General features: G+C 45.0%; 1 protein-coding gene across 1 annotated transcript in view; it reads right to left on the bottom strand.

Moving 5' to 3' along the window:
- Positions 1-14,311, bottom strand: part of KCP (kielin cysteine rich BMP regulator) — a 694,272-nt gene that overhangs the window by 276,752 nt on the left and 403,209 nt on the right. Inside the window, exons 30-34 of the mRNA XM_086918865.1 lie at positions 12,711-12,804; positions 11,051-11,224; positions 9,274-9,356; positions 6,588-6,681; positions 2,681-2,863 (exon numbers count right to left, since the gene is read on the bottom strand). Coding sequence (XP_086774991.1) covers positions 2,681-2,863; positions 6,588-6,681; positions 9,274-9,356; positions 11,051-11,224; positions 12,711-12,804 — 628 coding nt within the window. The remainder of the gene's footprint in view (positions 1-2,680; positions 2,864-6,587; positions 6,682-9,273; positions 9,357-11,050; positions 11,225-12,710; positions 12,805-14,311) is intronic.

Here is a 14,311-nt window from a genome sequence, read left to right on the forward strand (position 1 = left end):
ATAGAGTTCTTAGAGAATCTGTTGCTTTATGATAAACCTCGATGCCATAAGAAAGCATTTTGCATCCACACATATGTATGCAAGTACGTTGAACCATAAGATCATTTTGGGCTGAGAAAAAAATGTCACATATCCATTTAAATGTAGTTGTATTTTGCATTGTAAAAAGGAACCATCTTCTCCATATTGTTTTATGTGAAGTACACTAACAGCATTATATAAAAAAAGTGAAATAAATAAATAACATCTACTACTTTCAGTGTTTTGTGCAAGTTTGTTAGGGTTAGTCCAGAAGCTTAAAACGTCCTGTATCTGTTCAATGGACAAGGTATGAGATGTCAAATCTGTGGATACTAAGAGAGATTATGAAAGTGTTCCAATTATCATTCATCAATAGTTTCCGTGGGGTGGGCGTTTTTCTCAGTTTTAGATCGTTTTGCTAATATGGGTAGCTTCCTATGTGTAGCCAGCCTTTCTCTGTTTTTTTTCTGGAAAGTCTCCTGTGCTTTGGCCAACTCCAAATATTTGGAAGTCTTAAACGAGGCCATTTTTAGTGCTTTCACAGTAGTCCATGAATTAATCCTTTGCCACTTGTAGCCCGTTCCCCACCTTAATACCATCCCCCTTTACGGGAGGTTCAGTTGTGTAAAGTGTTCATTTGTTAATATTTTCCTAAAACAGTTCAGGTTTCCAACTAGTGAAATAGATTGCTCAATTGTGGTCAGCTTCCACTTGAGGACTATTACTAATTGTGGACTAATTCTCATTTGAGAACCTCCTCCAATTTTGTAGACAGTTTCCTGCTTGTGGACAGTTTGCCAAGTGTAGTTGTTTATGAATCACTATTTGGAAGGGGTGAAGCTTAGATGTCCATTCGAAATAGTGATTCAGACCAGCCACGGCCAGCGGGGTGGTCTCACGGGGAGGGTGGGGTCATGCAGGGAGGTTGCGTGGTGTGGGTTAATTTAATAATAATAATGTTTTAAAAAATTTAACTTACCTTTCCGCCGGCCGGGTCTTGCGTCTTCTATGCTCCTGTTCTCCTGCCTCCGACTGGACAAGGAAGCAGGCAGCCAGGCTCCCTCTCCTAAGCCAATCACAATGCTGCAAGCAGCATTGTGATTGGTCAGGACACCACCCAGCTAGGGGCTTATTGGGAGACCTTGTTCTCCATGCAGGCTGCATGACTGGTTTGGGTGGGTCAAAGGTCCGACCAAACAGTCTTTGCGCACTCAGGAGTGGGCACACCACATCCTCCCCTGTCCTGCTCACAGAGCAGCCCCGCCCAAACGCCCGCAACCAAACATAAGATGCACTGCGAGAAAGCAGTGGGGCGACGCTCCTCCACCCTAGTGGAGGAACCGCCCCTGATTCAGACCCTGGGGTATAAATGGTCTACAACCATAATTCCTGTCATAAACCACTGAAAAGTTACTGACTCCAAAGTTGGGTGGTAACTCATTCAAAAAGAGGAAAGGCCCCCTATGGTACCTACCATTTTACGAATTGGAGTGGCTGCTTCTGGGGGGTAGGCAGTGGTCCAAGGGAACATTGACAACTCTCACTCAAACTTTTCAAAAATGAAAACTTGTTTTTATAAAGCCACCATGTTTCCTTTAATGAAATTGTGCTGCTGTAAAACAAAAATATTTCATTTTTGAAAAGCAATCACAGAGATGGTGGTCTGCTGACCCTTACAGGTCAATGGGCCTGTGATTCTAGCCGATCGTACATTGCAACATCCTAATTACTATTCATAAGGCAGGTTGGTCTGCAACTCACAATGATTCCCTATTTTACAAACTGGCCTGTTGGTGAATTCACAAAACTAGATTAGATTCACAAAAAGTCAGTGAGCAATTTTCAACCACTTTTTTGTGAATCCAGTCTTAGCATGAACAGCCCTCGGTCTGCAGACTGATGTCCAGCAGAAATCTACACACCTTTTAATTGTAATTAGCATGTATTTGGTTGTGACGGAGGAGGGGTTATTTTTATTGCACTCTGCTTCTGCAAAGCATAATGGACAGAGGTGGTATGTGGTAGTGAGCACTGCTGCAAAGCTATGAGTACTAGTGTGCAGATGTCTGTGACAGTGCATGGAAGTCGGACTGGGTGCTGGAAGTTACATGAGATTGGGAAGCAGCACATCTCAGTGCGAGGGAGTGCAGATTCATGCACATACAGCCATGCCTCCAAGCAAGGCCGCAGATTTGTCTGCCAGAAAACGGTTGTAGGATGTTACAACGCGTGTTATTACAATACGCGCTGTTACATCGCATTCGTTACAATGACTGCGATGTTACCACAATATGCCTTTACAACGCAAGTCTTTACATCGACTTGCGCTATGTGGCGTGCTAACATTAGAAAAGTGTAATTTACTATTCCAACTCCAGTCCACTTATCAGAAGGGAAGGTGTTGGGATAGTAAACAACACTATTTTTAATGTTAGCTCGCCATCTAGAGCAAGTCGATGTAAAGACTTGCGTTGTAATGGCATTGCGTGGTTACATCGCGGTTGTTGTAACAACCGCGATGTAACAGCATTGCGGTGTACTGACCGCGTTGTTAAGGATGTTTCCCCCAGAGAACAGCAGATGCAAGTTACCAATTGAGAAACAGTACACAATTATTAATACCGAGCATAGCAGTAGAAAGGAAAAAGGTAGAGGTTACCTTCACAGGTCCGGCAGCAGTCCTGTTGCAGTGGGTGGGTGCACTGTATGGGGGCACACGGCTTGCGCTGACATGTTATTGTTCCATTGTTGCAGATGCAATCACGGCACTTGTCTGATGGATCATAGAAGCGCTGCATGTGCTTGTAAGAGGATCCAGCATAGTGGCATTCAGCTGGAGGAACTGTGATGAGGCACAAAGTAAGATGTTAACCAGGAAAGTGGCCATAACAAGTTAGTTATCTGTAACACTGTTTCTGAAGCTTCGATATGTAATAGATTCATGTGGTATGCAAACTATTGTCCTCTGGAGATCATATAGGAAACAGTCTTAAAAACAAAAAACTGATGGTCTGTCTTTTTTATCAGTCCCTTGGGACACTGCCAGTAAGCTTAGAATACTCTTGTGATTGCTGTTATCCATACATTATCCCTCTGCTTTCACACTGAGAGATCACTAATATCTCCATCACCCATGCTGGGCTTATCAGACTTGCCCAGTCAAGTACCTGCTAAGGGCATTTCCACCCGTGTGTTTGTAACTTACCCTAAACGAAAATGTCAGTAGATTGCAACGATTTGATGCATTTTTGAAAGGCAGGGATTTATGTTTTATTGAAAAATCATATATCTGATTCCTCTTCATAGATTTTTGTCATTCTGGTGTCTGTTTAAAGCTGAAAATACAATCTTTTTTAATACATCGATGTTCGATTTTTATTATAATTCCTATTTGTAAAGCATGAACATATCACACATTATGGCTTTCAAGGCACTGGTTGCTGTCGGAGAGAATAAGAGAGTTATTGCCCAGAGTCACATGGTGCTGAACTGAGCTGCAGCCGGCGATCAAACCGTGAGCCTTGCGCTCCGGAGTCAGCTTCACCGGCCGCTGTGCCACACCTCTTCCTATTGTGTCGAGTTTCTTTCTTATTCACTTTTTGGTACTCCTCAATGCTTTACATGTGTTCCTTTGTCTAAGCCTGACTGCTCTGTGACACAGCTACCCATGACTAAGGGAAGATTTTTCAAACAAACCTAACTGGACCTGATAAAGATTGTGACATTATGACTTGGTAAAGCCTCACAACCACACTACATATTAATCACTTTCCCACAGTAGGCAACAACATCATTCAATAAATTATTGTCCAGTCAGGGCTTTTTCTTATAACAAGCGAAAGTACATTTTTTTACACACACAACTGAATCTTATTCATGAATTGCAAATATGCACAATTAGGTAGATAGCAATATCTTTGGTGATACCCTCATATTACAGTCCAAGTTGGTCCTGTACCATATAATCCCAATACATCCCACCTATACTAGATGCAATATGGCCTATCAGGGGGTGTCATTATCAATAAGGTAAGCCTACTAAGTTTATCAGGGTGTCACCACATCAGTTAAAGGAGACACATGTTATAATTCACCAATGTAACACCGCTGCAGTCAATAGGGACAGAACCGATATACAATACATGTTATAACCCACAATCAACGGGGGAATAGCGACAGTCAATAGCATTCATTTAACTGTAACACCTTGCATTGTCAGTTATTATCCTTATCAATTAAATAAGGTATTAAATAAATGTTTCCTGGAGTCTTTCTTTATGCTGCTACTGCAGTTTTATCACCACCCAGCAGAGATCCCCACACCCCAGAGTTCAGATGCCAAAGCACTAGCTCCAACATGTAACTGCCCCCAGGGTCAGGGATTCAAACCCCTGGGAAACGTAGAGTGAGTTTGAAGAAAGCAATTCTGGGGAGACAGGAAGGTGGTTCTGTGCTTCCTGAAGACCCCCACAACACGCTCAGTGAAGGTGAGTGGTGCCGCTGCCTTTCTTGGAGCACCACAGATTCAAATAACCTGATTTGGTGGCCCACCAAAGGACCTTATGGAGTAAGCTTTAGTGTGTTGAATAGGTTATGAGCAAATTTCTGCAGCTGCTGCCTCGCGTTAGTTTGTGCAGTTCTCATCACAGGTGCCCCCGTCTCACCCGGAGCACCCACATATAGCATCTGTTGGCAGGTGTTGGGGGAATCCCAAATACCCTGAAGTCCCAGTTGGCTCCCTCTGTCCGGTGCACCTCTCCTGGGTGTCGCACTGTAGCCGGTTCCACTCAACTGCTCTCCCGCTCGCTTCAATGCAAGCATGGGTGAGGGTCTTGATGCCAAGCACACCCATTCCCCAGATATGGGGGCAGGAGGAGCACCTGCCTGTCTTTGGTCCATGGGAGCTGGTGGCCCTTCGGGGCCAGTGAGGGCTGCTCGCTGCAGCACCTTCTGGTTTTATGTCACCCCTCTGAGGATGGGTTGCCCGGAGGAATCCTGGTTGTATCAGGCTCTGGTCAGAGGGAGACCCGGGGCCAAGTAAGGCTCAGTGACGGGGCCCCATGTGTGCCCTCTACCCATCATAACATCATGAATTGAAGAAGCGCTGACCACTCGACCATGGCCCACCCTAGGGTTATTTCTGAAGATTACTGCAGACCATCATGTGCTTCATTCTCTGGTTCTCTGCCCAGACCCCCAGGGCACCAGGCTGTATCTCTGGTCCCTTAGGGATATTTTGTTGATATTGAGCTCGCCTTGCTTCTGGTGTCCAGCCATAGCCACCAGGAGCATTTTCTTCAGGCCTGTAGGCCACCAAAGGGTGTTTTTTGTTGAGAGAATGTTTTTCTGGGTTCCTGGGCCCGACCTGTCCTTCGCCTGGGCTCATGATGTTCTCTACTGTTTGGGGGGGGGGGGGTGTCTTCCACAACTCTTCCGCAGCCAGCCAGCCCTTCTGCAGAACACCCTCCCTGCTGCACTCCTCATGTTCCACAGCGTTCGGGCTACTAGTAGAGGACTTATGTGTCCTTGGAGTCAAGTGCCAGTACACAGAAGTCCCAGGGGAACTATGCAGGGCCCCTCAGCAGGACCCTTCCCCAAACTGTTTCGCAGTCAGCCTGGAGAGACCCTGCTAGCCCTGAGGGTCAGCTGGAATAAAAGTCCTGAAGTCCATCCTTGCAGTGGCATCAGGTGGCTTCTCCTCCCAGCTGGGCATTCTTTCTCCATCGCTGCTCCCAGGTCCAGTGTCTTCTCATCTGTCTCTCTCTTGTGGATTGGTTTTTGAGATGGGATGGAAAGTTCTAAAAGACTGGCACCCCTGGCCAGTTCGAGGGTGCCACATCATCACTCCACCCTGTCCACACCCTCCTGCACAGCATTCTGGGACACTCCAATGTAGCGGCTGCTACTTGTCTATGGAAAGAGCTTCCCTGAGAGCCTCAGCTCAACCCCTAGCTGGCACATCTGCCTGATCCCTTACCACCACAGCTTCAAAGACGATTTACTTTTGTGTTTCGCTCCAAAGGCCTGGCCCTCATTCTTTGTTTCTATGGATATGGACTGCCCCAATCCAGGTGCAGTGGGACAAGCTAATTATAATTAACATATGCAGATGTGTGCTGGGCGACATCTCCTGTGAAGAGAGGGCTCTTTAGCTTTTTTAATGGTTAGCTGCTACTTTATCCCTCTCTTCTCTCTAATCTTGTGCTAAGCTTCTGAGAGGTACAGCATCTCACCAGCAACTTACAAGTGAATTCAGATATCAATGGATGCGTGCAAATGAACAATTTAACATCAACAGCACATCTGATGAATCCACACAGGCATGCCCTCAGAGGGCAGGCCAGGACTGATGTGCACTGGATGAATCTTACCCAGTTCAAGTGCACTGCAGCTCACCAGACTAGGAGCATGAACCTAGATTCCCAGCAAAAACACTTACATGTATAACTTAATGCCGCTAGCCTTTTATCACTGACCCGTTTGGGCCTCACATTCTGGGGATCCTTTGACTTTTGAAAAGTGTTCTGTTGTCAAATAAAATTAAATAAGGCATGCAATAGGTGTACCTGGACACTGGGGGCAGCATTCTCCAGGCACCTTGAAAGGCTCCGCACAGGGCATAGGAGGACATCTTCGGTAGAGGCACTGCACATTGCCGTTCTGAGACGAGAGAAAGACAAAAGCAGAAGCAGCCTTCATTGCCTACCCTACCGAATGTTGCATTAATGGGAAACATATGACAATAATCCTAGGGAACTAGTTGCTCCCGCACTAACAATATATCTGCAGAACATGTGCTGAACGCTGATGGCACAGTCTGTGGGTGAAGGTGGTGACTGCTGCCTATGAAAATCAGGGTGCATTCCTGCGAGGCTCAGGGGCCCCAAATGTCACTAAACAGAGGAGACGAGAGGTACAGGAAGCTCGTCACGTGGGTGCTGTTCAGCATGGCTAAAAGTTAGTGCCGTGGATTGTCCTACAGTGGAGTGGGGGGAGCAGAGTGTCGTAGACTGGGGTAATGGTAGTACAGATTTGTAGAGTTGAATAGAGGGGAGTAGAGTTCAGTGGCAGAGAGTGTCGTACAGTGCAGTGGCGTAGAGTGGAGTGGCATAGAGTGGAGTGGCGTAGAGTAGAGTGGGGTGGAATTAGGGTGGAGTTGGTTGGAGTGGATTGAGGTAGTGTGGTGGATTGGACTGGAGTAGATTGGGGTGGATTGGATTGGGGTAGAGTGAATTGGATTGAGTGTATTGGAGTGGGTGGACTTGATTGGGTGGATTGGACTGGACTAAAGTGGATTGAAATGGGTGGGGTATATTAGGCTGGTTTGGGGTGGATTGGATTGGGGCAGGGTGGACTGGACTACAGTATGGTGGTTTGGAGTGGGATGAATTAGAGTGCAGTGGAGGGGGGATTGTACTGGACTGGAGTGAGGGATTGGATTGGAGTGCGGTGGGCTGAATGAATTGCATTGAGTAGGGTGAACTGTACTGTGGCAGGGTGGATTGAAAAGGGAAAGAGTGGGGTGGATTGGAGTAGAGTAGGGTGGATTGGAGTGAGATAGGCTGGATGGAGTGGGTTAGATTGGAGTGGGGTGGGGTAGATTGGATTAGGGTGAGGTGGGGCAGGGTGGACTGGTGTGAGGTGGTTTGGAGTGGGGTGGAGTGGAGTGGGGTGGAATGGAATGGGGAGGAATAGAATAGGGTGAAATAGAGTGGGATGAATTGGAGTGGGGTGGAATGCATTGGCGTGGGATGTATTGGAGTGGAGTAGATTGGATTGCAGTGGGAGGATTGGATTGAGGTGGATTGGATTGGGCGGGGTGAATTGTATGGGATTGGAGTGGGGTGGGGTAGGGTGGATTGGAGTGGGGTAGTTTGGATTTGGCTGGACTGGGGTGGGGTAGGTTGGATTAAAGTGGGGGGCATTGAAGTGGGGTGGATTGGATTAGTGTGAGGTGAGGTGGATTGGATTGAAGTAGAGTACGGAGAATTGTTTTGCATTAAAGTGGGGCAGTTTGTTTTGGACTGGAGTGGGGTGGATTGGGGCTGGGCAGGCTAGAGTAAGGCAGATTTGAGCAGGGTGGATTGTTTAGATTTGAATATTGATGATTGGAGTGGAACAGATTGTTTGGATTGGAGTGGGGCAGATTGTTTGGATTGGAATGGGGTAGATTGGAGTGTGGACGATTGGAGTGGGGCAGATTGTTTTGGATTGGAGTGGGGTGGGTTGTGGTGGGGTGGATTGGATTGGTCTGGGGTGGATTGGATTGAGTGAGGCGGATTGGTGTGGGGTGAGGTAGGATTGGAGTGGGCAGATTGTTTTGGATTGGAGTGGGGTAGATTGGATTGCAGTGGCGAAGATTGGAGTGGGGGAGATTGTTTCGGATTGGAATGGGGCAAATTGTTTTGGATTGGAGTGGGGTGGGTTGCAGGTATTGGGGTGTGGTGGATTGGAGTGGATTGGATTGGGGCGTCTGGTTTGGATTCAAATAAGGTGGATTTGATTGCTCTGGGGTTGACTGGATTGAGTGGGATTGATTGGTGTGGGGTGAGGTGGGTTGGGGTTGGGTGGACTGACCTGGATTGCAGTGGGGTGGATTGGGGTATACTGCACAATTATGTTTTAAAGCATAATTTGAGAAATTACACATAAGAAATGTCGCCTTGCAATAAAATAATCCATATGTTTTGAGAACAGCACTAACGATCAAATACAAAAAAAAATAATAAGCGCAAAGTGAGACACGAAGATGTGGCAACATAAGAAAGCTAACTGTAGAAAATAAATCTTTGCAATTTTGTTGGTCCTGCTGGATACGTTTTTGCTAGTCACACACCTGTTCGCAGGGCACTAAAAGTTAAAAAGAATAAAATAGTACCTCAATCACGTAGGGAGCACGGACAGGCACTGATTAAGTTGAATCAATCAGTGCTTGGTCCCTGCTCCACAGAGAGGAACGGAAATTATGTTAGGCCTCCCTTGACGAATTACAAGGCTGGAAAGTGCCATGCAAGCCAACAAATGGTAAGCAATGGGTGGGCTCCAAGCCCTTTTCTGTATTCAACAGTGTCTTGTAAGCAAGATGCATGCGCTAGCACGTCCTCTCCCGGGCTAGACACCAAAAAGGTAGAACATGAAAACAAGAATTGCCCTTTTTCATGTCAACAATAACCTGTAGTCACAGAAATATTTACATAATATATCTGGTATAAATGTAACGTTTGCATGCAGAAACCCCTCTATCATACTCACAATGCAGTGACACTGTTTACACTTGTCTGTAGGATGTGGGAAGTCAGCTCCATTGGGATACTCTTTTCCAGCAAAATTACACCCTAAAATTACGACAATAGGACATTAGGAATATGTTTGTAGGAATTAGAGGGGTCAAAACATTGCACGCTTTCTTTGTGCTTTAGTAAATATAAAACTTAAGAGTTTGCTCATTTTGACTTTCAGTTAGTGGCTCAATGACTGGATGGACTTAATCTACACCACTAAAGCCATGTTAGAATTTCAGTGAAAGAGGTGGTGTAGTTGTACTCTCTAACAACCTAAGTAAGGAGAAGGATGGGTTACCAAGTGCGCATATTTGCCTCACCAAGTTGTACACAATGACTAATTATACCACATTAGAAGTTCTGTGGAAAACCTGCTTACATGTAACAGTTGATCCCCATTTCCCAGATTCATAAACTTGCATGTTACAGACAGTGAGCACTAAAACAGGAGCATGTAGACAGGGAAAAGGTTTTATGTGGTAGAACAAAGCTTTGGGTAAGCTTCTGAATAAGAGCACTAAGTGGGAGGGCACTATTAATAATAGAACATCTCAGGCCAGATGTACGACCATGTCATTTAGCGACTCGCAAATTGCGCTCAATTGGGAGTCACAATTTGCGAGTCACTAAATGCCATGTACAACAGGGTTTGAGACACTGTTAGCGATTCTTAATGGGGTCACAAATTGCATGCCTCATGAGGCACTCGCAATTTGCGACCCCAAGAGAAATGGCTGTCCCTCCCTGGTATGGTGGCCTGCTGGGCTCAGCAGACCTCCATGTCTGGGTCTGCTTTTAAATAAAGCAATTTTTTTTCCAAAAATGCAGCCCATTTTCCTTAAAGAAAAAATTGACATTTTTGTTTCATTTTTTAAGAGCATGTAGTGGTCCCTGGGACTGCTGCCTGTCTCTAAAAAATATTTTCCCCTGCATTGGCAAAGGGGAAGGAGTCCCCTGAGGACCCCTTTCCATTAGCAAGGGCTTTACCACCCTCTTGAAGAGGGCGGTAAATTGCGATAGTTTTGCGACCGGAATTGGGGTTGCAAAACATTCTTACATAGGTCTCTGACTCGCTATTAGGCAGGGGCGCCCTTGGAAGGCCCCTTCCTAATAGCAACTTTCAATTCCTATTTAGCGAGACGCAAAAAAATATCGAATCGCTAAATAGGGTTTGTACATGGCCCTATTAGATTTTGCATTCCCAAACGGGTCGCAAACCCGTCTGCGCATGCAAAATAGGGTCGTACATCTGGCGCACCAAGTGCTCTGCTGGCATTTCCAAAATTTCACCATTACTAGTTTCAAAAGGCCTCAACTGTCTCATAGAACTGGCCTTGGCTGGCTTATAATCCACGACCCTTTGATTTCACAATGCTGAAAGAATTTAGTGAATAACACATTCTCCCACCTCCAAACTATCTTCAGGTAAAATCCATACAACATTGCAGAAAAGGTTGTTATTCTCTTTCATGGGAAGGTGAACTTTTTTTGCTTCAGGGTACCAGAGAATTTACAAATAATCATCAATCTAGAGCATAAGCACTGGAGATGCTTATGCAGCTCATTAATAGATTGACATTCCTTGGTGCCCTGAAGAACAGGATACAGAGCATCTCTCCCGGAAGGAAATTCAGCAAGACGACAGTTAGAAATGACAAAACTCACAGACTAAAAACTACAACAATAAGACAAGACCTGCCTATGGACTTCTCATCATGGTGCTACCCAGGCTTGGAAGCAGCCCTCACCGTTACAGTTGTTTTGGCAGCATGCTCCAGGAAGGGGGTAGGAGCAGAGGGCCCCTAGGCACTTCCGGTCTTCACAAGTCACCCTTCCGTTGGAGCAGCGGCACTCCTGGCACGTATTCAGAGGATTGGCAAACTGCTCTCCATCCAGGAAGACTCGCTGTTCAAATGTGCAGTCTTTTAAAAGGACATTGGAAGAAAGAGACACTGTTAGAGCCCTCGAAAAAGAGATGGAGTAACATACAGACATATCCCTGTTCCTTCAAAAACAGGTGCCAATCTCAGGTATAAATCTAACTAGATAAAGTCCGCAGTTGTTCATGGTGCAACATTGCATTTCCTTGCATGGCAAAAAAAATGCTCAATTGGTCTAATAAATGTATTACGTTTCTAAGCATGTGTGACACACACACTGACTTGCGTCAGTCTTATAACTGCATAATCTTACTCCATAATAAATGAAAAGTGTTCAGTACTATCACAAGCTAAGCTTTTAAAACATGTAACCCATCAATATCTAAGTCCACTAAATAGTCTTACAGGGGAAGGAATGTTAAAAGGTTTCACTTATTGTGGCCTTTTGGGGTGTTTTCCTTCCTCCCACAAAAGATTCTTCCTTTACTGTTGTAAATTAATTAAACTATGTAGAAAGCAAATTAACTAAACTATGTAGAAAGCAAATATTAACTGCTCACATGATTTTGGGGGAGAAAAAAACGGATATTTGGAAAATGTATATTGCTGTTTCCCATTTCAGGAAGCAGAGATGACTGCTCAAGACATTTGCACACTTCTATGCCACTCTCCCACAAAACAAGACCATTAGCTACTGCTAATACCAATACAGCATGCTCTCAACAAGCAACACCAGCTACTACTAATGCTACATACCCCCAACAAGGATCACTTGTAGCAATGCTGCAAATGCCTAACAAGAGCTGGCACCAGGGTTTTATGAACTCAACAGTTACAAACGGCCAAAGCCAAGGTGACATGATATCAACAAGGACCAAGTGTTAGTTTCAATGAGCAAAGATACATAACAATAAGGGAAGGACAAGAGCTGTAGGAAAGTAGATAACAAACAGAATTTAGTGATGGTGGATGGGTATGGGGAGGGGAGTCACAGAATACTGTGTACTGTAGAGAAGAAGATGTAATTTGGAAAATTAATTTGGTTATGGCTGGAATATATTGTTCGGTACAAAGTTGGGTATGATTTTCTGACCAGTAACACTTACACTAGTAACTGAGAGTTCAGGAAACACTACTCCTACTTTTGTACATGGGTAGCAAGAGTGACAGTAGCCTGCACTGCTCTGCCAGTCTTCTCCTTACAATAGCAATTAGAGTAGCACTTACTTTCCACTTAGCCCATATCTAGCTTCTTAGAACCACATCGGCATGCACACTGCCATCTATGTGGTCACTTGAAGCAGCACCTACCCAATCTTCCCTGCTCTTCCAAATGTACCTGCCACTTTTGCAGAGTTGGGCCAGCATCCTACTCGTCTACTTGCACTTAAAGCAACAATGGCATGCTCTCCAGTTGGCGCTCCGCTGCTTATTTAAAGCAGCGATCTAGCCAAGTGTCTTGGTCTGACATACTTTACATGAACAGATTGGACAATACTGTGTTGCTCTATCCCTCCTCATTCTGTACCTGGACACCTGGGGCAGCACTGACCAGCTCTCCTCTCTGGTCTGGGACAGGTCACTGGAGGACAAACAGTACGGGAGCACTGGACTGTACCGTCCTGAAATAAAAGACAAAATACATCGGTCTCGGACAAAGAGTGACATGGTCACATGTACACTGTGGAAGGAAAAGCAGCTGCATGTAGTCATCAGCTTGTGTACGCGTGTGCTGGGTTTGGGCTATAGTGACACCATCAGGCGTGAAAGTGTGTGTGCTTCTCTGGGGCATCAGTGATATCACTGGTGCCCACAACAGTGTGTCTTTGTGTTGATTGTAGTGATATCATCGATCTATGTGACAGTGTGGTGGTGCAAGATGCTCATAACCAATATTGGATTGTCTACTGAAATGTGACTAGAGTGCGGTCAATAACTTTATCTTGCATGAAACACCCCCAGATAAGAGCAGCTATACAACTCCAAAATATTAACGCATGTAATATGGCCATTGCGGTTTCAGTTTCTGGGTGGTCCATGTTAGTACGAGGATGCAGATCTTGTTACCACCAAATTACTAGTGTGAAAGTGAACTAGGGTGTAGTGATACCCATTTGCCAACATTGCATAAATGAGCCTCTTTTATGTCAGTGTTGGCAGAAAGGCTGAGATTTAAATTGTAAACTGGTTCATGGATGCATTTATAGACGGCCCTCTACAGAAACCACCTCTAGGCACTAGTCAAAGGCTTCAACTTAAATCTTCTCTTTGCTACCAAGTGCGAAGTGCATTGATGGTTGCACTGCTATGGGAACCCTTGGCCCCATTGCTTATTGTGTATCTTCACGTCCCATAGATTCCCTTAAATTCACACCCTATACAAGTTATCTTTAACTAGATAACAGGGATCTTCAGTGTAAGGAACCCTAAGTTATTTACACTGCTCCACCGAACAGGGATCTGAACCACCAATTTGTCTAAACTTTTGCATTTGCATGCAAATCAAATGTATATATACTGAACCACTCTCTTCTATTGCTCCGTTTCTTCTATTCATGACAGCCTAATCTAGTAGGAATAAGGGTTGGAAAACGAGAGCAAACACCAAGTAGATAATATATTTTATTTGTAATAGTTTGATCTCCAGAGTGGATTTTCCCCTTTTTCTCTGTTGAAGAGACCCATATCACGTGAGGGACTCCGAAAGAGCCAAATGTTCTGGTCCTCACCTTTCAGTATCCAGGCACAGAAATCAATACACTCTGGATGATGTGAAGAGGGTAAAATCTATTGTTAAGTAACCGCCATGTAGGCTTTAGAGTATGCAACTATAAAGAGATTCTGTACTGATCTGTTAAGTAAGCACATGAATGTAGTCCAAAAAAATGGTCATGCCACAGTATATACTTTTACCTTAAGTTTAGAGTGAAGGGCCTCAACAAAGAATTGTAAAGCTGATCAAAACAGAACCTAGGCCAGTGGAGGTTTCACTGGTGATTGTCTACATGACTATTTTAAGATCATCTGTGGACCAGAATTGGTGAGCACCAGGTGGGGCTATCAGAAATACAATGGTGTGGCAATTCCTCAGAATCATTCAGAATGCTTGAAGCAATGGGGATCTCATAC

The sequence above is a fragment of the Lissotriton vulgaris genome, chromosome 1_1 (genome assembly GCF_964263255.1).
Source record: "Lissotriton vulgaris chromosome 1_1, aLisVul1.2, whole genome shotgun sequence".
NCBI classification, from domain to species: Eukaryota; Metazoa; Chordata; class Amphibia; order Caudata; family Salamandridae; genus Lissotriton; species Lissotriton vulgaris.